Here is a 23,311-nt window from a genome sequence, read left to right as displayed (position 1 = left end):
GTACATGATCAATAATGAATGTAACTGTACTGTATCCCTAAAATGTACCAATAAACTCAATAAAATTAAAAAAAAACACAAAACAAAACAAAAAATATACACAATGACTATTCATGTAACATAAGTTACAATACAACTATGTTAGGAAGATAACATAGGAGATATAAATACGTCAGTTATGGAAGACACAAGGTAGGGCAGGAGGACAAATTTTTATCTTCCCCAGTAGGAAGTCAGTGGTTAATGCCTAAAGCTGAAAAAAAAAAAAATCAAATTCCAAAATACACTACAAGCATTTAAAACATGAGAAAAATGGAAATCAATACTAAAATAAGATAGTTGAAACTGATTCCCTCCGAGGAAGAGAAATTTTAAATATGTGAAACAATGAAGAGGAAACCATTGCTTTCTTATTTTAAATCAGCCTAACAGGCTAATTAAAAATTAAAAATTTAGGGCCAGGATTTAGCTCAGTGGTTCCACCACCTGCCCCAGAAGCATGAGGTCCCAAGTTCAATCCCTGGTACCAAAAAAATAAAATTAAAAATTTAAAGAATTAAGTAGCTAAATAAAAGAAAGCTGCAACAAAAACGGAGCAGTTGGGAAGGATGACAATAAAGCAGTAAAACACCACAGAAAGAGAATGTAATTCTGTATCAGCGTCTTATCTAACATGGCTACCTCCAGCAAGTACTACTGAAGTTCTGTGTACGTGCTCTAGGATGCTACCTTCAACAACCTAGCACGTAGGATGTTCTGCTAAATAGGTCTTCACTCCTCCATAAATATGTCTTTAATACAGCTCCAGGTTCTGCTACAGAACTCACTGTTAATAACATTGTTAAAGTCCTTTAGTTTTTTGTTTTGTTTTGTTTTGTTTTTGGTACCAGGGATCAAACTCAGGACCTTGCACTTATGAGGATAAACCCCCAGTCCCAAAGTCCATTAGTTAACAGTTCTTCCAACATAGCCTTCAGAGGATGACCTATCACCTACCGCATCAATCATCTTTTTCTGGATAGTCTTCTTCACATCTTGGACTTTCTGTCCTTTAAATCCGTCCACCAACATTACCTAAAAGGATGAAAAGGAGAAAAAAAAAAAACAATTAAAATTCGTTATAGCGTGAAATTTATCACATTCATAGCCGTATTGTTTTGGCATAGCCTGGACAACTAATGGGGGGTACTGTAGACTGAATCTGGGCTCTCACACTGAGCTGTGTTTCCAGGCCTTTTTTTTTTTTTTGACACGGAATCTCTCTAGTTCTCTCAGTTGCCCAGGCTGGGCTCAAACTTGCTATTCTCCTGCCTTACCCTCTCAGAGCGCTGGGTGCCACCGTGTCCAGCCTAGACAACCAATATTTATAACACACTTGTCTTTCTTCGGGAATAGCTGCCATAGCTACTGTGAGCATGACTTCCACGTCTCAGCTTTTACATGGAAGGATTCTGCTATACTAACTCACCTCATTTCTGATGGTTTTAGGAAAAGAAACTAAACATGTGTGCTATTTATCCTTCTCTTTCCAACCCTCGCTGCTGCAAGCCTGCTGCTACTCAATAATTCTAGTGCAAAGTATGAGCTCACCCATTATTGCCACATATCTAAGCCATGGTCCCCTTATAGCTTTCTTTAATAATAAAGTTTGGCTTCTGGCCTCTGACTATTGTGTCTCTCTCAAACAGTCTTAATTTTGGATGGAAGAGATATATTCTTTCTATTCCTCTCACCAAATGTTTCACTCTCTATTTAACCCATCATTATGAAGTTACACTTGATGATTATTATGGTGTAATGTTTAAAACACAAAACCTACAAGCCATGGTGGGAATACACATGAAATCTCAGCTATTTCGGAGGCTAAGGTAGGGGTATAGCAAGTTTGAGGCAAGCCTGGGGAACTTAGTGAGAACTTGGTCTCAAAAATAAAAAAGGGCTGGCAATATAACTTAGCTTGCCTAGTACATGCAAGACCCTGGGCCTGATCACCAGTACTTAAAAAAAAAAAATCTCAAATCCTGGAGCTAAGCTGCCTTGAATCCCAGGTCAGCCACTGGCTATATATGACTGATCTTGATTAAATTACTTAACCTCTTTATTCTCCACTTCCTCATTTGTAAAATGGGGTAACAATGTGTACTTCACAGAATTCTTAGGAATTAAGTAAATTAATATGCAAGTGCTATGTAAGTGTTGTCTCTCATTATGACTTAACATGTAAAAGTCACTTAAAAAGACATATAACTAATTCTTGGTTACCTAGCAGATAAAAATAAAAAAAAAAGGCACTGGGCCGGGGATGTAGCTCAGTGGTGCTGCCGCCTGCCTCACAAGCACAAGATCCTGAATCCGATCCCCAGTACCAAAAAAATAAATAAATAAAATAAATGGGATTTTCATTAGTCTCCTTAAAAATCTTCAAATAAGTCTCTCCTCTTTTAAAAAGAAAAAAGACAAAAACTTCATTTCAAGGGCTGCGGATGTAGCTCAGTGCCTCACATGCATGAGGTTCAATCCCCAGCACCGCAAGAAAAAAAAAGATCTTCCTTTCAAACGTAAGCAGCTAACTTTGTTAGATTTTTACTCCCTCTAGGCTAATTGTCTTTCCAAGGAAATTTAAGCCGCATTAACATATGTACAACTGAGAAAACAGAGAGGTTCAGAACATGTTTGCTGTGCTTACCCGATATTTAGCAGGCATTAATGAGTAAATTAATAAGAAACTGCTTGTCTGCAATAACTGAATTAACAGAAAAGGTCGAGTGCACATTTACAATCCCAGCACTCAGGAGGCTGAAGCAGGAGGAGCGCAGCAAGTTCAAGGCCAGTCTAGACTGCTTAGTCATTTCAAGGACAGTCTGAACTACATAGCGAGACCTTGTCTCAAAACAATAAAAATAAAAAAGGAGAAGGCATCCAGATCCAATAAATCTTTGGAGTTTACAGCATAACAATATGAACTAATTTTATCTTCTCAAGAAATTTATCTCTTAGAGATTCATAGAGTACAGTGTAATTTCTGAAACTATTCTTAGACAAAAGACACGATAAAGATAAATATTTAGAAATAGAACATAATACCATACTAATCTCTCAAATCAATGTGTTACTGAAACTGCACTGAATTTTTCTTTCATTTTTTTCAAAATCATTAAGAAAATCCCATGGGCTGGGGATTTAGCTCAGTGGTTCCAGTGCCTGCTTCACAAGCGCCATGACCCCAGTTCGATCCCTCGTACCAAAAAGAAAAAAAGAAAATTCCAGGGCATACAGTACACTAAAACAGTAATTAAACCCCAATAGCACACAAAACAAAAACCAAACAAATAAGAAATTATCACTTACACCTTCATAAAATCCTTTTAGATATAATTTCTCCTTTGCTTCTGCAAGTTTTTCTCGGTCATTCTGGCTCTGAATTTTCAACTCATCGCAAATGGTTACAGCAGAAAGACTGCCAAGGCCTGGGATCTCAATAACTGGCACCTGCAAAGAGCAACAAGGAAGCTCATTCACAATGAATGGACACAGAAAGAGCCCGATGGTGCACAGACCTTGAGCTTCTAATAGCCCATGGAACCATTTCCAAAGGCTCAACCACACACTAAGTAATCACAGAGGGACTACATGGAAATCTGCCCTCCTCTTCTCCACAGGAGCCAAACTGCACAAACATCCACACACTTTCCCCAGCTCTCAGCCCTCCACAGGCACTGTTTCTTGGGGGTTTTTTTTGGTACCAGGGATTGAACTCAGGACCTTGCACTTGCAAGGCAGGCACAGTGCCACTGAGCTAAATCCCCAGCCCTGGAATGTGTTAACTAAATAATTAAAGTTGAAACCAGCAAAGCAGTTGTGAACGATTATTTTTGTGGATGATCTTGCTTTTTTGTTTTTGAGACAGGGTCTTGCTATACTTCACTATATGGCCTAGGATAGCCTTGAACTCAGAGCAATCCTCCTGCCTTAGCCACCCATGCGCTAGGATTACAGGTGTGTGCCACCACGCCTGGCAGGTTTTGCTTTCTTATATTAAATTTTCTGGATTCTTCGTGAATGTCATTTATTTCTTCTGTAAGCATTAATATGAAAACTCAAGAGCTGAGGAGCATAGTACTACGCGCTTGTAATCCTAGCACTCTGGGAGGCTAAGGCAGGATTGCCTTGGAGCCCAGTCTGGGCAACTTATCAAGATCTTATCTCAAAATAATACATTCAAAGGACTGATGGTGTAGGTTGGTACGAAGGCCTGGGGTTCAATCCCCAGTACCACAAAAAGAAAACACAAGGAGAAAAAAAAAGAAAACAGAGTTGTATGGGACTTTGTTATTATGGCTACAAATAAATATTCATGAGCAACATGACAAAACTGTCTTTAGAAGCCAGGACATTGGTTATAATAAGAAACAAACTAGTACAAAATTGATGATGCTACAAAGCTATTTGTCCCAGAAGTGTAATCTCATGTCTAAGAAAATATTATGGTTAGTTTTCCTCTATTACCTTGAACAGCAAAAATCAAATTAAAGTAAATAAATCCTTAAGCAAATACCCTCTCTTATTTTTACACTCCACAGATTACTTAATTTTTTGTAAGGAAAACAAGTTAGCTCTCTTTTTTTTTCTCTGATAAAGAAATAAATTTGAAAATTGTGACTCAGCCATGTACTCACCGGTTCAAATGGCAAAACCATGTCATCTGTAATTCCATATTTTGCTCTAAGGGCCTATAAAACAATTCACAAGTTAACAGTAATGGTCAATGCTATTAGGATAATCATTGAGAAAAGCAAACTCCAAACTTTTCTTGAACTATTATTTGTTTTCTCCATACTGAAAAATTTTCAATAGCTTAAATTATAGTATATAGCTTAAGTAATGACACTGTGAAGCCAAATGCAAAAATACACATATATCGGTTAAGCTGAGGATCATGTTCTCAGTTGCAACAAAAATGTGATCTCAAAAAGCTCATTCAAAATTCTATGAAAACTGTATTCAAAATTTTACCTACAGAAAATCTGTAAACATTATAAAACAGGTTTTAGATAAGTTTAAAGGTAAATGTGTATCTTTTTAGTCTAATGTCATGGTATAGTGCAGGAGTAACAAAACAATGAAATGAAGACAAAAAAGAACATCAAACTCAGAAACTTACTTGCTTTTTCTTCAAGTCTCTGAGGGCAGCAATATCATCAGGGGCATCAGAAGGAACACTTGTGACCACACCAGTGCCTTTGAAAAGAAAGTGCAGAATTAAACAGTACAACCAGAATGTGACTGCCAAAGTATTTCTAGAAACAACCTTTTACCTTTATCCTCCTTAATGGTGAGCATTGGGAGAACATAGATCACGTCATAGGAAGTTAAAGGCGCAGAAAGGGACGCACCCAGAATTTCCTGCACAAGAAAAAAAATCAGCAGAAAAGGTGAACAAACTTATTTATAACAATTAAAATTTCAATATTAATATTATAAGCTCAAAAAGCTAGCAATCAGAAATACACAGGAATAAGCTCAGGAGATCAATGACTACACAAAATGATGACTGCAGTTAATAGTACATTGTATCCTTCAAAATCACAAGAGATTTCTAAAGGTTCTCACAACAAAAAAAATAAGTGCATGAGGTAACACATTGGTTAATTAGCTTGATTTGGCCATTCACAATGTGTATACTTAAAACGTCATGTTTCACACAATAATATATACAGCTTTGTCAGTTAAAAAAATATGATGTAAAATAAACACTTTTGTGCCTACTAATCTAAAATGATTTCAATTGTAATACCTAATTTGGTGATACTGTGGTGAACTTACTACACTAATACATTGCTCTTAAATTGCACTCCTTGAGGAAAACAACACAGGAATCCATACGAAGAGCCACACTGTGTCCACAAAACTCAGAACCAGCCAACAAAAAAAAAAACTTTTAAAACAGACAACATATAAGATATAACACTACAGCTGGGCATGGTAGCGCACAACTGCCTGTAATCCCACCACTCTGGAGGCTGAGGCAGGAGGATTGCTGTGAGTTCGAGACCAGCTTGGGCTACAAAGTGAGTTCCAGGTCAGTCTCAACTCCATAGTGAGACCCTGTCTCAAAAAAAAAAAAAAAAAAAGATGTAACACTACAACTCATGCATTTAAAATGATAATTATGGTAGCTGGGTGTGCAACACTTGTAATAGCAGCATTCAGGAGGCTAAGGTAGAATTACCATGTGTTCAAGGCCAGCCTGGGCCACACAGTGAGACACTGTCTCACAAAAAACACAAAATGATAATTATGAACACAGACATGTTAAAAAAAAAAAAAACATATTAGAAACAAACTTCTAGTGTTTCTCGAGAAAATTAAGTTTCAGGAACACTGGACCCATAATCTCATATGGCAACAAATGCTTGAAGCTTCTTGCTCTAAGTAGTAACACACTTCCATTCCAGCCCCCTCCAGCCCGTTGTATTCATATACGCACAAATATGATGCCTTCACAGAATTTGTAGTCATGTGAGGGACAGCTATATAACAGTTTTCAAGGTTGAAATCTATGTTTTTAGTTGATAATATCTATTTTCCTCACTGCAGAATTTCTTTAAATTAACATGAAGAAAATGTGCATTAAGAATGGGAAAAACGGGCCGGGGATTTAGCTCAGCGGTTCGGTGGCCTGCCTTGCAAGCGCAAGGACCCGAGTTCAATCCCCGGTACCAAAAAAAAAAAAAAAAGAAAGAAACGAAATACTGATAAGTAGATAAAGTAAAAGGATATGCAACAGTCCAGATTTAATTAACATCAACCAAGTCTTACTTTTCAGAAAAAAAGCAGCTGCAATTCCAAATTTAGTATCAAGAATGTATGTAAAAAAAACAAAAAACAAAAAGAACAGAGGTAACAGTATTTTTCTTCTCTTTTTTTTGGTATTGGGAATCAAACTTAGGACCTTGAGCTTTCGAGGCAGGCGGTGGAACCACTGAGCCAAATCCCTGGCTCCCATAACAGTATTTAAAACATAATATGGGGCTGGGGATTTAGCTCAGTGGTTCTGCCGCGTGCCTTGCAAGCACTGGGACCTGAGTTCAATCCCCAGTACCAAGAAAAAAAAAAATGTGAACCTAAAACATAATGTGTAATGTAGTTATTAAATCTCTTGGGGACCCGCATACTGAGTTAAAACATAAAATTCACAAATATTATTCTAGTGATATACAATTAATACTTAGCAATAAAGAAAAACTATTCCTATATACATGCATAAATCACATAAACATAATGTTTAACAAAAGCTAGACACTAAATAGTACACACTGTACCTATCATGCTATGATGTGAAGTTCAAGGACAGCGCCCACTCTGGAGAAGTAAGAGCAGAGGCTCCCTTTGGAGGATGGGGAGGATACAACAGAGCCTTCTGAAGCACTTCTACGATTGTTTTGTGTCTTCATTTGGGTGATACTGACGCAAGTGTATGAAGATTAGTAAAACACAAACGACTTAATACTTTGTCATAGCGTTTTTGTTTGTTAGGTTTTTTTTTTTCTTTTTGGTACTGGGGACCCAATTCAGGATCTTGCACTTGCACAGCAGGCACAGTGCCACTGAACTGAATCCCTGGCCCTGACAAAGATTTTAAATGCTCTTTTCTCAAGGTTCTTATTGAAGTTTTCTTCCAACTGTATTCATGAAAGTAAAATTATACTACCCAACTTACCTCCCCCATTAATTCCTTAACAACAGGCACCACTCCATTAACTCTGGTGAAGCCTTGGTACGACATATTTCTGGCTGCTCTCTGGGTGCAGATGAAAATATCACCATTCGCTGTCTCAAATCCAATGTACTTCATATCAGGACGAACCCAGCAGTTTGTCTGTCCAAACATAGTCTCAGGTCTGAGAGTAGCAGCTACTAAGAAGATACTTTTACCTTTGAGGCCACTAAAAAGAAAAAGTACACGTTTATGTTTAAAAAAAAAAAAGTATAGATTTCCTCCTCCCAACTAACTGGTAATTCATAAATGATTAAAGGACTCTTTGGCAAACCTACCTCAATTTAGATGGATATGGCTCAAGCACTTTCAATTTCAGTAAAGTATATTCCTGAGGTCCAACACCCTGAACAAAATAAACAAAACAAAAATCTAAGGGAAAAAAAGACTTGGAATAAGCCTACTAAATTATGTGGAGGATCTGATTCAAATTTCTAACTTAGGCACCAGGCTTGGTGGTGCACATCTGTAATCCCAGTGGGAGGCTGAGGCAGGAGGATCATGATAAATTCAAGGCCAGCCTTGACTATATAATGAGACACTGTCTCTCAACAAATAAATAAACTGCTAGGGGATGCTGTCCATAGCCACATGAAGTCTACTGAGCAAGGAGGAATTCAGTGTCATCAAATTATCAGCCAAAATGTTATTCACCAATATAGGAAAAGATACAACTCCAATCCTCACTCAAAGGGCAGGTACCAAAGTGCATTCATCACAGAAACGTACTCAGCCAGGCATCAGATGATCTGCATTCTAAACTGAGCTTGGTTCCTTACTAATAGCTCGACACCAGGGAGTCACCATCTGAGCTGTGTCTCCCAAGAGTGTCCTAAGGAACACGAGATAAAAAAACTACAAAGTATTATCAAAATTCGAGTTATTGCTACCACTGGCTGCACAGGTTGAGTATCTCTGGTGCAAAATACTTGGGATCAGAAATAATCTGAGATTTCAGAGCTTTTCCAGATCTTGGTCTATTTGCATAGACTTTACTATTTAAGGAACCCTCATCTGAAAAATACGACTTCTGAAATGATCCAAAATTTAAAATATTTTCAGGGCAATGCTTAATCCAAAAATCAAAAGTTCAAAATCCAAAATCTTTTGAATGACGTTATCAGTGCTCAAAAACTTTCAAATTTTGGAATATTTCAGGTATTTGGATTAGGAATGCTCAATCTATACTAAAACTTTACAGGGCCTTCTGAAATCTCTAAAATCTTTCCAAATTTTAATCAATTCTCATTCCTATCAACAAGTTATACAGACCTGGAGGCTGATTTTGAAAAGTAGTTGCTAGACTACAAACACTTTCAAAGATGGTAATAAAGGATGATGTACTAATAGCAATTCTACAGTCTGAATGTTCCCACCAAAACACATGTTAAAATTTAATCCCTCATGTGTGGTAAAGCTTAAGTTGAGAAATGATATTCTGACACATAGCTCAAGTGCTAACTTTGGCAGGATATATACTGATACACAACTCAAAAGTTTTGAGTCAATGTGGGAAAACAGGTTTTTAAGACTTTCTTTTTAAAACTGTTAAAATTTTAGGACAGAATTTTCTTGACAATGTTGTTTGACCTAACTTTGCACTCTTTCCTAATGTTTTAGGAAATACATAATCAAAACCAGTAGCCTCTGTTAACAGATAATGTTTTTTTGGGGTACCGGGGATCATTTAACTCAGGACCTTGAGCCTATAAGGCAGGGGCAGCAAGACTGAGCTAAATCCCCAGCCTACAAACAATGTTTTGAAGTTTCATACATGCCTAAGCTTATAAAAAGATCGTGTTAAATCTCCTGTCTCCCTGATTTTGTTCATTTACAGCTAAAGTACCTTTGTTATTAAAGTATATGCAACTGTAGCTGGGAGTGGTGGCGCACACCTATAATCCCAGCACTCAGGAGGCTGAGGCAGGGGATCACCATGAGTTCGACCAGCATAGATAGACTACATAGCAACCTGTCTTAAAAAAAAATATATATATATGTATGTATATATATATAGAGAGAGAGAGAGAGAAAGAGAGAGAGAGAGAGAGAGAGAGAGAGGCATATATAGAACAAAACAAAAAAATAAATAAAAATGAAATTTAATCCTTACTATGAAGCATTAAGAGATGTACCTTCATGGGACCTCTGAGAGGTATTTAGGTCATGAATGGATTAATCCATTCATAGGTTCACAGATTAAAGGGTTAACAGGTATCATGAGAAAGGATTTGTTAAAAATACCCATTTATGGGCTGGGGACTTAGCTAAGTGGTGCCGCACCTGACCCGCAGGCGCAAGGTCCTGAGTTTGATCTCTGGTACCAAAAAAATTAAAAATAAAAATACCCATTTGCTTCAGATTCTGGAATGTGCCCCTCATCATGTGATGATGGGCTCTACCACAGGACCCTGCAGAAAACCTCAACCACCAAGAAGGCCTTCACCAAGAGGCAATTCCTTGGTCCTGGACCTTCAGCCTACAGATCTGTATACCTTTACCCTTATAAATGACCTAGTCTACAGCAGTCAGTGACAGCAACAGTAACAGATGAAGCCAGAGCTCATGAACTCAGATGCTGGCACTGTCACTGATTTACTGTGCGAAGGTTTTAGGAAAAGTCACCCTTGCTGTAGCCAAGTATTACAGGGAATAATGTTATCAATGTGTTCCACAATAATGTAGAGTGAACTATTAGACACAGCTAGAAGTACTGTGGAAATAAGCTAATAGGTAAATAATCAAAGCAAATATAATTCAATCTGAATATCAAAAGTTAGTCACAGCTGGATTAATCCCAGCTACCTGGGAGGCTGAGACAGAAGATCGTGAGTTGAAGGCCAGCCTTGACAACTTAGTAAGACCCTGTCTCAAAATTTTAAAAAAGTTCTTCAAATTTTAAAAGGACTGGGGATGGCTGTTTCCCTCACTTCCAGTCTCCTGTGTTACCCTGGATGGAGACCCGAAGTGATGAAGATCACCCGCTTGTTAGTCCTGCTCCTCATGGTTTCTATGTCCATTCATGGTTTTGAGGATGGCACACACAGGGGATTCTCACCGAAAGTTCAATCATTTATGAACCAGCAAATTCAGATGTCTGGGGTTCTTTACCAACATCATGCTATATTCAAAGATCATTTACATTAACATATTGGAAAAAAGTAAAAGACCGTAATGGTCATACATCCAAAAAATCAACAGGAAAGAAAAACTCAACTTCATGTGAAGTGGAAAACTCGAGGACTCATCCAGGAGGGACAGTAAATAATACTGCAGGACCACATCCCTTTCATCCCTCCTGATTCAGTATGGAAATTTACCTGTAAATTCTGGACACAGCAGAAGCCAATAACAACCCTAGAACTGTGGCTCCTGAGCACTGTCCTGCCTGTTCGGAGAATGGGCTAATGCCTATGGATATCATTTTCTTTTTTTTTTTTTTTTTTTTTTTTATACTGGGGATCGAACTCAGGATCTTGTGCTTGCAAGGCAGGTAGCTGCACCACTGAGCTAAATCCCCAACCTTATTTTTTAATTACCACTTCAAATGGAGAATTTTCTTTGCAGTCTGTATTTATGAACATTCTGGGGGAGTGGGGTGTGGTGGAGAGCTTCAGAGTTTAAACTTGTAATGAAGGATTTTTTTAAATAAAGTTTTGAAATTTAAAAAAAAAATCAATAAATATTTTAATAAATAAATAAATGGACTGGAGATGGAGCTGAGTAGTGCTCGCCTAGCACATGCAAACTCCTGGGCTCAATCTCCACTACTGCAAAAGAAAGCCACATATTATCTCTCCTTCAATTTTCTTCTTAGAGCTGTATATTCTCCAAATGGTGCTGCTCCAACATTAATATGAATGTTCTGAATCACACTGAGAGCTTATAAAAACACAGATCCCGGGGCCCCACTCCAGCTTCTGACTCTGCCATTTTGAGACGAGGCTCAATAATGTGCTTTCTGTGACAAGCAGGTAGACCAGGTCCACAGACCACTCTTCAGAGTAGCACAGTCCTTGACAAGATACAGGAACCTGTAATGACAGTCAGTCTTACCCAGCACAACCACCAGAGTATTGTGACTCTACCTCAGTACTACAAGGAAGATAGTTTTAGGCTTCTGATATAAAACTGTGGCCACATTAAGGATTATTACAATAGCTACGCTACTCTGTCATAAAAAAATCACCTCTCCAGTTTGTCTGTCATGATCCATGCAAGGCTGTCCATCTTTTGGAGAATAAATAGTATACCTAAAAAATAAGCAATAAATAGTAAATATTATTATAATATTCAAGTTATATCCTAACATACTTGCCAGTGTTGCTAACATCCCTATTATTTACACTTTTATGAGTAGTATGAGTAGTTCTACTGTCAACCTAGCTACTAATAAAAGGTTTCTACCTTCATCAAAAGTATTACTACTGAAAAATATGAACTCATCTTGGCTTTGTGGTACAAAATGAAAGACTATAAAATACAAACTTACTTATGAAATGCAAATAGTTTTTTATTTATCTACATAATCAAGGAAGAATCTTGAGTAATTTTGAGAACATAAATCATAAAACATAAATAATTATTTTTCTACTTGGCCAGGAATACCAAACAGAATCTTTAATAAGATCATAAAAGCCTATAATTCCATTCTCCCTGGATGTGTCACAAACAAAGCAGGGCCGGGGATTTAGCTCAGTAGTTCTGGCGCCTGCCTGGCAAGCGCAAGGTTCCAAGTTCAATCCCTGGTACCAAAAAAAAAAGAACAAACACAAAGCAGCTCAGAGTAATTAAGAACTAGCAAGAAATAAAGGAAAATGAAGGATGCAAGAAAATAAAGAAAGTATAAAAAGAGACAGGATAATAGAAAGGTACATTATAAGTATTAAATCATAATGAAAGAATACTGACAGACAACAAACTTACCGCTTTCCAAATTTAATTTTGTTTCTTTCTCTTAAAGTTAAAAATTGCCACCTGACAAATGAGTCATAGTAAGGATTAACATCAGTGGTAATGAAGGAACGACGCCAGTCTACCTATAAAAGGAAAAGGTAATCATGAGAAATATACAAAATTTTTGTAAATACAAATAAATTTCTGGCTGGGCATGGTGGCAGATGCCTGCCATCCCAGCACTCAGGAGGCTGAGGCAAGAGGATCACTGCAAGCTCTAGGCTAGCCTGGGCTATATAGTTAGTTCAAGGCCAACCTGAACTTTTTCTCAAAAAAACAAAACAAAACAAAACAAAAAAATTATGTATCAATTATTTACTCTTATACTCTTTATTCCCCAACTTAGAATTACATCAAATATTAGAAGAAAAAAATTTTCAAGTTCCATTTACTATGTAAACCTATCAATTACTCTAATAATGTTTTTAAACATATACATTTAAATATTAATAAACACAGGATTTATAATAAAAACAAAATAGTGAAATAATTATGTATTCCTAAATAATTGTGGTTTCTTTCTCTCTCTCTCTCTCTCTTTTTTTTTTTTTTTTTTTTTTTTTTTTTTTTGGTACCAGGGATTAAACTCAGGACTTTGTGCTTACAAGGCAGGCAGAGGTACCACTGAGCTAAATCCCTGGCCCTATATTTAAAAATTTTTCTATTTACTGTTAATCTATTGATATACACTCAATTAAGAAATAAATATTAAAGTGCTTCACTGCTCGCACTGAGGCCTATTTTACATGCTATTGTAACAATAAGTACAATTCTTTACTGGCGTACAGGTAGATTATTCTAAATTTAAGAATTGGTCCAAATCTTTTCACACAAATATAAATGCTTTCTTTACATTTTAGCTATGAAGGTAATGAGCATACCTTCAAACCTATTCTCTTTAGATCCTGAATAGCCAGTGGTGGGAAATAATCAAGCCAGTGCTCTGCTTCAGAAAACTTTACAATCTCTTCATCAGGCAGTCCAAGGGATTGCATAATACCCCACTGGTATTTAGAAGATCCAGCTTTAGCAGCAGCTTTACTCTGAAAATAACAGACAAAAATGAGCTCCATTAAAGGACAACCAACAGCTTAACATTCTAGAACCACAGTAATTCCAAGGAAATAATCCAATGTAGTAATTTTTTAAATTCCAAAACATCAGAACATTGTAGTACTATTTGTATATTGATGTACAATTTTCTATTGAACTATACTGTCTGGATATTTACCAGGACACTGGTACCAATGATAACTAAATAGATGAAATCACAAAAACTACCAGTTGTAAAGATAAGATCTTTGTTTCCTTTCTTCTAACGCAACACAAACTCTTTAGCTATACATAAGCTACTCCCAAGTTTTCTCCTTTTCCAGTATTTAATATCTAAAACACAACCAACTGCCAAGGGTTGGAGGTAAGAAATGAAGTTAATATATAAAACTATCAAGAGGTACCACAAAGCAACTGTGAACATAATGGAAATGTTCTGTATGGTACTGTGATGGTAGAAACATAACTACCCTCTTCTCAAACCCACAGAACTATATATTTACGTAAATTCTACTGTGTTTACCCTAGTTCCAGGGATTGAATCCAGAGCTTTGTAGGCAAGTAATATGCCACTGATGCTTTTGTTTTTAAGGCAAGATGTCACTAGGCAGTCCAGGCTGGCCTTGAACTTAGTATGTAGCCCAGACTGCTTCAAATTCACGGCGATCTTTCTGCCTCAGCCTCCTGAGTACTGGGAGTACAGGAATGTGCTACCACACCCAGCAAATACTATGCCATTGAAGTCCATCTTCAGCCCTTTTATTTTTTAAAAAACAAGGTCTCACTAAATGCCCAGGCTGACCTTAAACTTGTAATTCTTCTGCCTCAGCCTCCCAAGTAGCCGGGTACTGCATACGTCACCACACCCAGCTGCATGTAAATCACATTTAAATTCAACTAGAACGTGAGAGAAGTCTAGGATGGATGTCAGACCAAAATACATGTATCTAACTATATTACAAATACTTGAAATATCTACACTAGAAGGGGAGGGGAAGAAAGGGGTCAACCTAAGCAATTATGGAGAAAAGTATACGGACTAGACTCTAAGACAAAAAGAATTACTATACATACAAATACTTTAATTGGTAGAACTGTTTTTCCCAGGGGCATGGGTCAGCAACTCTAAAGCCACATTATTAGTATACTAGGATTAAATAAATAACTGAACACACTGTAGATAACAAGAGGTAGGCTCTGTAGTAAGAAATCACACAAAGCTGGTGATGAAGTTCAGTGGTGCTGCTGCCTGCCTCACCAGCACAAGGTCCCGAGTGCAATCCCCCGAACCAAAAAAAAAAAAAAGAAATCACACAAGAAAAGGGAAATAAGCAAAGGGAAAATGCTAAAACCAGTGCTATGATGCTAAAATGAAGTCGAAGCTATCTGTGTGCACCAATGGGCCTAGAAGCAATGACATCAGAACGGCAATGAGCACACCTGGCACTCGGACCTGACTTTCTGAATACCAGTCAATAAAAGGAATCCAAGTTCCTTAGAGAAGTAACTGACTCCAGGGCTAAAACAACAGAAATATAGAGCCAGGCGCGGTGCTGCACACCTGTAATCCTAGCACTCAGGAGGCTGAGGCAGGAGGATCACTGCGAGTTCAAGACCAGCCTGGGCTACATAGTGAGTTCCAGGTCAGTCTCAACTACATAGTGAGATCCTGTCTCAAAAATAAATAAATTAAATAAATAAATAAATAAAAATAAAAAATAAAACAAGAGAAATACAAGAAAACCCTGGAGTACCCTGTGGTGCCAGAAAGTAAAAAGGTGTTTTTTTTAAAAAAAGAAAGAAGCCAGGCAAGGTGACTCATACACATCTGTAGTCCCAGATTTGAAGAGGAAAATTCTAGGTTCAAGGTCAATTTAGGCAACTTCATGAGGCCTTCCCTCCACCTCCAAAACTGAAAAGGTCTGGGGCTGTAGTTCAATGGAACAGTACCTGCCTAGCATATAGGAGACCCTGGGTTCAGTCCTCAGCACCACAAAAGAAGAGCAGAGGGGTGGAAGGAGAAGGGGACGCGAAGAGACAGAGTAATGTCACATGAATAAAAACCAACCTGGAGAGACTCTTAATGGCCAAAGCTAGAACAAAGAGCCACTGTGCACTTGCACATGCACGCACACACACGCACACACACACACACACACACACACACACACACTTTGACAGTATTAGATTTTTTTGGGGGGGCGGGGGTACTGGGGATCGAACTCAGGACCTTGAGCTTGCAAGGCAGGCAGCAGCACCACTGAACTAAATCCCCAGCCCTTGACAGTATTAGATTATAATCTAAAGAGTAAAATAAAACTTCATGAGTTCACACTGATATAAAAAAGACTGAATAAGTAAATGGGGCAGAGAGGATAATTCTTCCTTTCAGAAGAATTTTACACTATAAAAGGAACAAAGAAAATAGAAAATTATCATTCACTGGGGAGGCTGAGGCAGGAGGATCTTGGTCAGTCTGATTACATAGTGAGTTCAAGATCAGCATGAACTACAGTGAGACTCTGTCTCAAAAAAAAAAAAAGAAGAAAACAAAATCATCAACAACAAAGTAGTAATTGTTGTAGACAAGATCCACTAATGAATTGTAAAATTAATGAGGAGCCTGAAAATATCTCTCCCAAAATATACATTAATTACATAGGAAAAAATAAAATCTTTACAGCAGAAAAAACCTGGCAGAAACCATCTTAAATGGTGAAGGTTAATATTACCAATATCAACATCACATACTCCCTGATACGATAAATTGAGGACATATCAAATCTTTTATTCTTCCCAAAAATCACTATCAACATAACAAGATAAAGCATCGGACAAACCTACATGAAAAGATAATCTATGCTATGGTTTGAAAGGTGTGCCCCATAACCTGTGTGAGAATGAATCCCCTGTGTAATACGAACAAGAGCTGGAGACTACAGACCAGTGATGGCAAACCTTTTAAAGTTATCAATGACAACAAAGAGACCACTGTGGCACGCCTGCCATAGGTATGCCACCACTGCTATAGGTCTCTGTCCTTGTGAGTGGATGAATGTCATTAGGCTCCCTAAAACGACAAGTTTCACCCCCACTTGTATACATCTGAGTCTCTTTGTTCTTCTGCCAAGATGACAAAGCAAGAAGGGCCTCAGAAGATGCCTTCCTCAGTCTAGAAGTTCCCAGCCTCCAGAATTTAGCCCATAAATACCTGTCTGTGGTATTCTATTACAGTAGCACAAAACAGACTAAAAGCATCTGTCTGAACCGTACACTTAGCAAGTATCAAAAGGCACACAAAACAGAGACAGAGGAGGCTAAGAGATGACCACTGACATGTGACAAATAAATACAGTGTGAGATCTTAGATGGGACCTGGGAACAGAAAAGAACATTAGTGAAAAAAATGATAAAAATACAAAGGAAGTCTGTGACTAAGTAAATAAATATTTTTGCGCTAACATTAATATCTTAGTTTTAAGGACTACATGAGTTATATAAGCTACAACTAGAGGAACTGGGTGATGACCATAAGGGAATTCTCTGTACTATTTTGCAACTCCTCTATGAATCTAACATTATATTAAAGTGAAAAGGGAAAAATGCTAATTTTTTGGAGCTGATACTTCTTTCAAATTACTAAGTACATTTAATGTACTAGGCACTATTGTACAAGAATGCACACCTCAATCGGACAAATACAAGCTGGACATAGTGGCACATGGCTATAATTCCAGCTTCTCAGGAGGCTAAGGCAGGAAGATTGTAATTTGTGCCCAACTTAACACTGTGAAACCCTTTCAAACTGCAAAGAAGGGAAAGAGGTCAGCAAGAGTGCTTGTCTAACATGCACCAAACTAGGTTCAATACCTAGCACTGCAAAAGCTAATAAAATAAATAAATCAGACAAATATAAACATAAAACGTCAACCAACATAAATATCAATATTCACCAAACCTTTTTCCCTTTAGCTTTATCCTTAACTACATTTTCTGCTTTAACACTGATTTCTTCCTCCTCTTCTTCTTCATCTGGAAAATCAGGGGGGCAACCATACAGTTCAATTTCTCTCTTCAATTTATCAGCACATGCCTATAACACAACATTAGAGATAGCAAAGTTCAAACTTCAAGGAAATAGTTTGAGTTTTTGTCCCTAAAGCCAACTAAAATTAACTCTGAAATTTTCTGCATAATATATAAATATATGTATATATACATAAAAACTCAAATGACACAAACCATTTATCTCAAAATCCACTAATTCATCAACTACTAAACAACTATTTATTCAATACCAAGTACCTAGTAGGGTATACTATAAGCAAGGCACTAGAAATATGAAGATATATAAACCATTATGTGTTACTTTGAATAACAGTAATAACTGTGCCTCTCAATTTAAAGAACAATGGGGCCAGGGAATTAGCTCAGTGGATCTGCTGCCTGCCTCACAAGCTCAAGGTCCTGAATTCGATCCCTGGTACCAAAGTAAAAATCAAAAAACAAACAAACAAACAAAAGAATACTGCCTTTGAAGCCAGGCATGGTGGTACACACCTGTAATCACAGCATTTGGGAGGCTGAGGAAGAAGGATTACCATGAGTTCGAGGCCAATCAGAACTACACAATGAGTTGAAGGCCAGCCTGAACTATACAGTGAGACCCCACTTCAAACCCCTCACAAAGTGCCTTTGTAGTGAGAGTTAAATTCATATTTTCTATTAGTTATTAACTAAAGGAGGCATGTCTTTCACAAAACAAAAAATGTAAAAATACAACAAGGAAATATATCTTGGGATAACTACAGAAATCTAGCTATATGCTAAATAAAAATATTAGATCCATGGTGAGTGTCTTGAAGGGGATACTGTGACTACAATGATGCAAAAGAATGCTCTGTTCTGCTGAAGTATTTATGGGTGCCATCGTGTCTCCAATTTACTTTCAAAAAGTTCACAGGAAAAGAGAAAGAAAGGAGAGCACGTGTGCATGTGTTTGCGCGGAGAGGAAAAAAACTAAAAGAAATGCAGCAAAAGTTACTACTTAGAAAATACAAGGTAAAAGTTGGTTTCTATAGATAGAGAATATTCAAGTGTTCACTGCACTAGTCTTTTACCTTTTTGTAGACTTGACATCTTTCAAAATAAAAAAATTGGAGATTAAAAAAAATGCTGGTACTATTTAACTCCTAGTTGCTATTGCTATTACATTTAGAAGAGAATCTTTCCAACTAGTTTCCATTCTTCACTGAGAATTATTCTTAATGTAAATTAGAAGACATTTGTAAAAATGATCAAAATATGTTACAACTAATTACGGCAATATTTTATATGTCACAAATGCACAAATCACTTTACGGTTTTAGTCAAAAATTACTAACCAATTCCAAAAGAGAAAGTATTACCCAATTCCAACAGACTTAAATATGTAAGGACTCTAAAAGCAATCAAACTTCCTTAGAAATCACTTAAACCTTATTTGCATGCCTTTTATTTACTTTAAATATTTTAAAATTAATCGTCACTACAATAAATTGAACCCGTTTCACAAAGCTTTGGCAGTGTTGAAAACTCCTTTCTTTTTTTGGTACTGGGGATCGAACTCGGGACCTTGTGTTTGTGAGGCAGGCAGCATGAAAAATCCTATTTAAAGCTCTTGACTTAGATATCACCAACTGCTCCATAATAAAGAGCACACACCAATCCTGTATGTAATCATACCTTAATAGGCATCCCAGTGCAATGTAAGCCAAAAGGAAACAGACAGCATTTTCCTTTCAATCTCTGGTACCCTACTGCAAACTACAAAAGAAAAGCAAATTTAAATTAAAAAGATAAATAGCAGATGAATACAAAATGCTAACTTTTCACAAAGAACATTAGTTTTCTTATCTTCCCTTAAAACACCAGTTTAGCCGGGTGTGGTAGTACACACCTCTGATACCAGAACTGGGTGACTGAGGCAGGAAGACCACATCAAGGTCGAGACCAGCCCAGGCTATGTCATGTGTTCAAGGCCAACCTGAACCACATAGCAAGACACTGTCAAGAAAAAATAAACTAAACAAACAAAACCCACCAGTTCAAATTTTACAGTCATTCCACATTCCAAAATTTTAGTACACTATCATTTGTTTTCCTGTTGTTTCCACTAACCTAAGAATTTTAACACATATATATGCCCAGAACCCTGTATAAATATACACAAGACCTGTGAAAGTAAGTATAAAAATTATATTGACTAAATACAAAAAAAAAGAAAAATGAAGGAACTCTTAAGTTCCTTTAATAGGAAACAAATTCTATGCATGTGATTTCTTCAAAGTAGCATCTATTAAAGACGCCCCCCCATCCCATTATTTAAACACAGAAGCTTTACCTCACTCTTGGATAGAGAAAAAGTGTGCCCCAAATGAAGGCGTCCATTCATATACGGATATGGGAAGGTTACAAAGTACTTGCCCTTGCTGCAAAACAATCATGAAAAAGAAAGTACAGGGAAGAAAATGGTAAGTTTCTTTTACAATGAAAGATGGGGTGGAGGGAATACTTGATATAAATAACTTCTTTAAATTTTAGTTATTTAAAGCATTTTAAAAATTCAAAAATTAAAGGCTCTCTAAAATTGAAATGACTTAGAATTGCACATTCATAGATGACTACTAAGAAATAAACATAGCATATACTAGAGGGATGAATTAAGCTAAATGGGTAAGTAAAAATAATATAAAATGTTTAATACTTTTAGGCATCAGTTTTACTGATTAATAACATCTGAATTCACTACAGACGTACTACATGATATATATGGTAGACTCATTTAAAGAGTACCTTTTTAAAACTATTTAAATTTATTATGCCATATTCTTTTTTCTCCTGAAGTATATGATAATAAAATGAACATTGTAAAGCTGGGTGTGATGGTGCACACCTGTAAGCCCAGTACTCAGGGAGGCTGAGGCAGGAGGATAGCAAGTTCAAGCCCAAGAGCCAGGGATTCAGCTCAATGGTACCATTGCCTGCCTCGCAAGTTCAAGCCCAGCCTGAGCGACTTAGCAATTTAGCATGACCCTGTCTCAAAATTTAAACAAAAGAAAGGAGACAGGAGCTGGAAATGTAGCTCAGTGAGTAGGCCCTGGGTTAAATCCTTAGTACTACAAAAAGAGAATAAACTGAACACTGTAAATGCATCATCCAAGTTATGAACCCATCAATGCTACCAATGTGTCCCTTCTTATTCTCCTACCACATACAACCTGATCTGAAATTTGCTTTTGTCCTTCTCTTCCTTTCTAACAGTTGCACATATCTGTGCTTTTAATCAACATCTCATTTAGGGTCTGGAGATTTAGCTCAGTGGTGCTGCCACCTGCCTCACAAGCACAAGGTCCTCGGTTCAATCCTAGCACTCAAAAAAAAAAACAATATATTATTTAGCTTCACTCACTTGCGAAGTTTATATAAATCATGGCAAACTGTTTAAAGTCTACAATTTACATTTGCTGTGTGTACTGGTGACTGAACTCAGGGCCTTTAAACTAAGTCACATCCACAGCTCTTTTTTTATTATTATTATTTTCTCTTTTGAAATGAGGTCTTAATGAGTCATCAAATTGCCCTGATTTGGCTTAAGAACTTGCAATCTTCCAGTGTCTACCTTCCAGAGTGCTACAATCACAGGCTTGCCATACTGTAACAATGACAAGTTATTTTTTATTCAAAATCATATTACTATTTCTTCAGCATTGCTATATATTCCTACAGCTTATTCTCATTCACTGAACCAAGCATTTTCAGTTCACTTTTGGTTATTTTAAATTATTTTAAAGTTGATCAAAATTCTAGAACCAGGGGCCAAGGATTTAGCTCAGTGGTTCTGCCCCCTGCAAGGTCCAAGTTCAATCCCTGGTACCACAAAAAAAAAAAAAAAAAGGCAAGATGAGGGCCACGGATTTAGCTCAGTGGTTCCACCGCCTGCTTTCCAAGGGCAAGGACCAGAGTTTGAGCCCCAGTACCAAACAAAACAAAATAAATTTCTAGAACCAAACAAAAGCTTCAAACTATAAAGTACACCATCAGAGGGCCGGGGCTTTAGCTCAGTAGTGCCACTGCCTGCCTCACAAGCCCAATGTCCCGAGTTCAATCCCTGGTACCAAAAAAAAAAAGTACACCATCAGGAAGTTTGTATTACAGAAATTTTTCTCTTTAAAAAATATATACAGCCAGGTATGGTGACACACACCTGTAATCCCAGCAGTAGGGAGGCTGAGGCACAAGTTCAAGGCCAGCCTGGGCTACATAGTTCAAGGCCAGTTTGAACTATATAGTGAAAGCATGACTCAAAAATACCAGAAAAGGGCCAGGGATTTAGCTCAGTGGTTCCGCTGCCTGCTTCACAAGCACAAGGCTCCAAGTTCGATCCCCAGTACCAAAAAAAAAAGATTCTGACAGTTCCCCAATAAAATATATATAGCTGAGGTCAATCACTGGCTCCATCAAAAAACAAAAAACAACAAAGAATACACACATACACACACACACACACACACACACACACACACACACACACATACACATTCATATACACATACAGAAAACATACATTTCAGAGCTGGGTGTGGTAGTTTACGCCTGTAATTCTAGCATTTGTTAGGCTGAGGAAAGAAGATCACTGAGTTTGAGTCCAGCCTGAGATACATGGTGAATTCAAGGCCAGCCTGGACTACATAGGGAGACTTTGCTTCAGCAAAAATCCAAAATAAAAGAAAGGAAACAGGGATGGGGGATTTACTCAGTAGTTTTGCTGCCTGCCTCGCAAGTGCAAGATCCTGTGTTCAATCCCCAGTACCAAAAAAAAGAAAGGAAAAGGCGTGATGGCGCACACCTGTAATCCCAGCACTCAGGAGGCTGAGGCAGGAGGATCGCTGTAAATTCGAGACCAGCCTGGGCTACATAGTGAGTTTCAGTTCAGTCTCAACTATATAGTGAGACCCTGTCTCAAAAAACCAAAAGAAAAGAAAGGAAACATATTTCATTAGAGTAAGTAAGAAAGACAGCAAGTCCTAAAAACAACTCCAGACCCTGTGAATTCCTAGCAACCCAATCTTGAGTTGGTTGCTTAGCCTCTCTGTTAATCTTAAAGGATTATTAAGAAGATTAAGGACATTTCCTAGCACACAGTAAGTGTTCAATGCTAGCTACTGCCATTATTAGTTATCACCATATTTCATCAACCTGAAAAAACACATTTTTCTACATTTCAACAATATCTAAATGGAATATATCTTAAAATTAATGCATGTATTTATTATGCCACTGTTTGGGAGGGGTAATTATTACTATCTATTGTTTGTCTTAAAAGCAAGACAGTATTTATGGGGCCAGGTGTGTTGGCGCATGCCTGTAATCCCAGCACTCTGGAGGCTGAGGCAGGAGGATCGCTGTGAGTTCAAGGCCAGCCTGGACTACATAGTGAGTTCCAGATCAGTCTCAACTATATAGTGAGACCCTGTCTCAACAAAA

General features: G+C 37.4%; 1 protein-coding gene across 4 annotated transcripts in view; it reads right to left on the bottom strand.

Annotated features, from left to right (window-relative positions):
- The window catches only part of Lars1 (leucyl-tRNA synthetase 1), a 72,838-nt gene that overhangs the window by 43,131 nt on the left and 6,396 nt on the right, over nucleotides 1–23,311 (bottom strand). For all 4 annotated transcript variants that reach the window (XR_004518350.1, XM_033766860.1, XM_033766857.1 and 1 more), the window contains exons 3-15: nucleotides 20,169–20,256; nucleotides 19,511–19,591; nucleotides 17,745–17,879; nucleotides 13,615–13,776; nucleotides 12,704–12,816; nucleotides 11,967–12,030; nucleotides 8,056–8,123; nucleotides 7,721–7,946; nucleotides 5,316–5,403; nucleotides 5,162–5,238; nucleotides 4,677–4,730; nucleotides 3,349–3,489; nucleotides 997–1,074 (exon numbers count right to left, since the gene is read on the bottom strand). Coding sequence is in view for 3 of the 4 variants with exons in the window: in XM_033766860.1 (XP_033622751.1) it covers nucleotides 997–1,074; nucleotides 3,349–3,489; nucleotides 4,677–4,730; nucleotides 5,162–5,238; nucleotides 5,316–5,403; nucleotides 7,721–7,946; nucleotides 8,056–8,123; nucleotides 11,967–12,030; nucleotides 12,704–12,816; nucleotides 13,615–13,776; nucleotides 17,745–17,879; nucleotides 19,511–19,591; nucleotides 20,169–20,256 (1,375 nt within the window). In the remaining variant the exon portion in view is untranslated. The remainder of the gene's footprint in view (nucleotides 1–996; nucleotides 1,075–3,348; nucleotides 3,490–4,676; nucleotides 4,731–5,161; nucleotides 5,239–5,315; nucleotides 5,404–7,720; nucleotides 7,947–8,055; nucleotides 8,124–11,966; nucleotides 12,031–12,703; nucleotides 12,817–13,614; nucleotides 13,777–17,744; nucleotides 17,880–19,510; nucleotides 19,592–20,168; nucleotides 20,257–23,311) is intronic.

The sequence above is a fragment of the Fukomys damarensis genome, unplaced genomic scaffold (assembly GCF_012274545.1).
Source record: "Fukomys damarensis isolate Sample0158 unplaced genomic scaffold, DMR_v1.0_HiC HiC_scaffold_3, whole genome shotgun sequence".
Taxonomy (NCBI): domain Eukaryota; kingdom Metazoa; phylum Chordata; class Mammalia; order Rodentia; family Bathyergidae; genus Fukomys; species Fukomys damarensis.
Note: the sequence above shows the minus strand (reverse complement) of the source record. Positions and strands in the feature narration are given on the sequence as shown.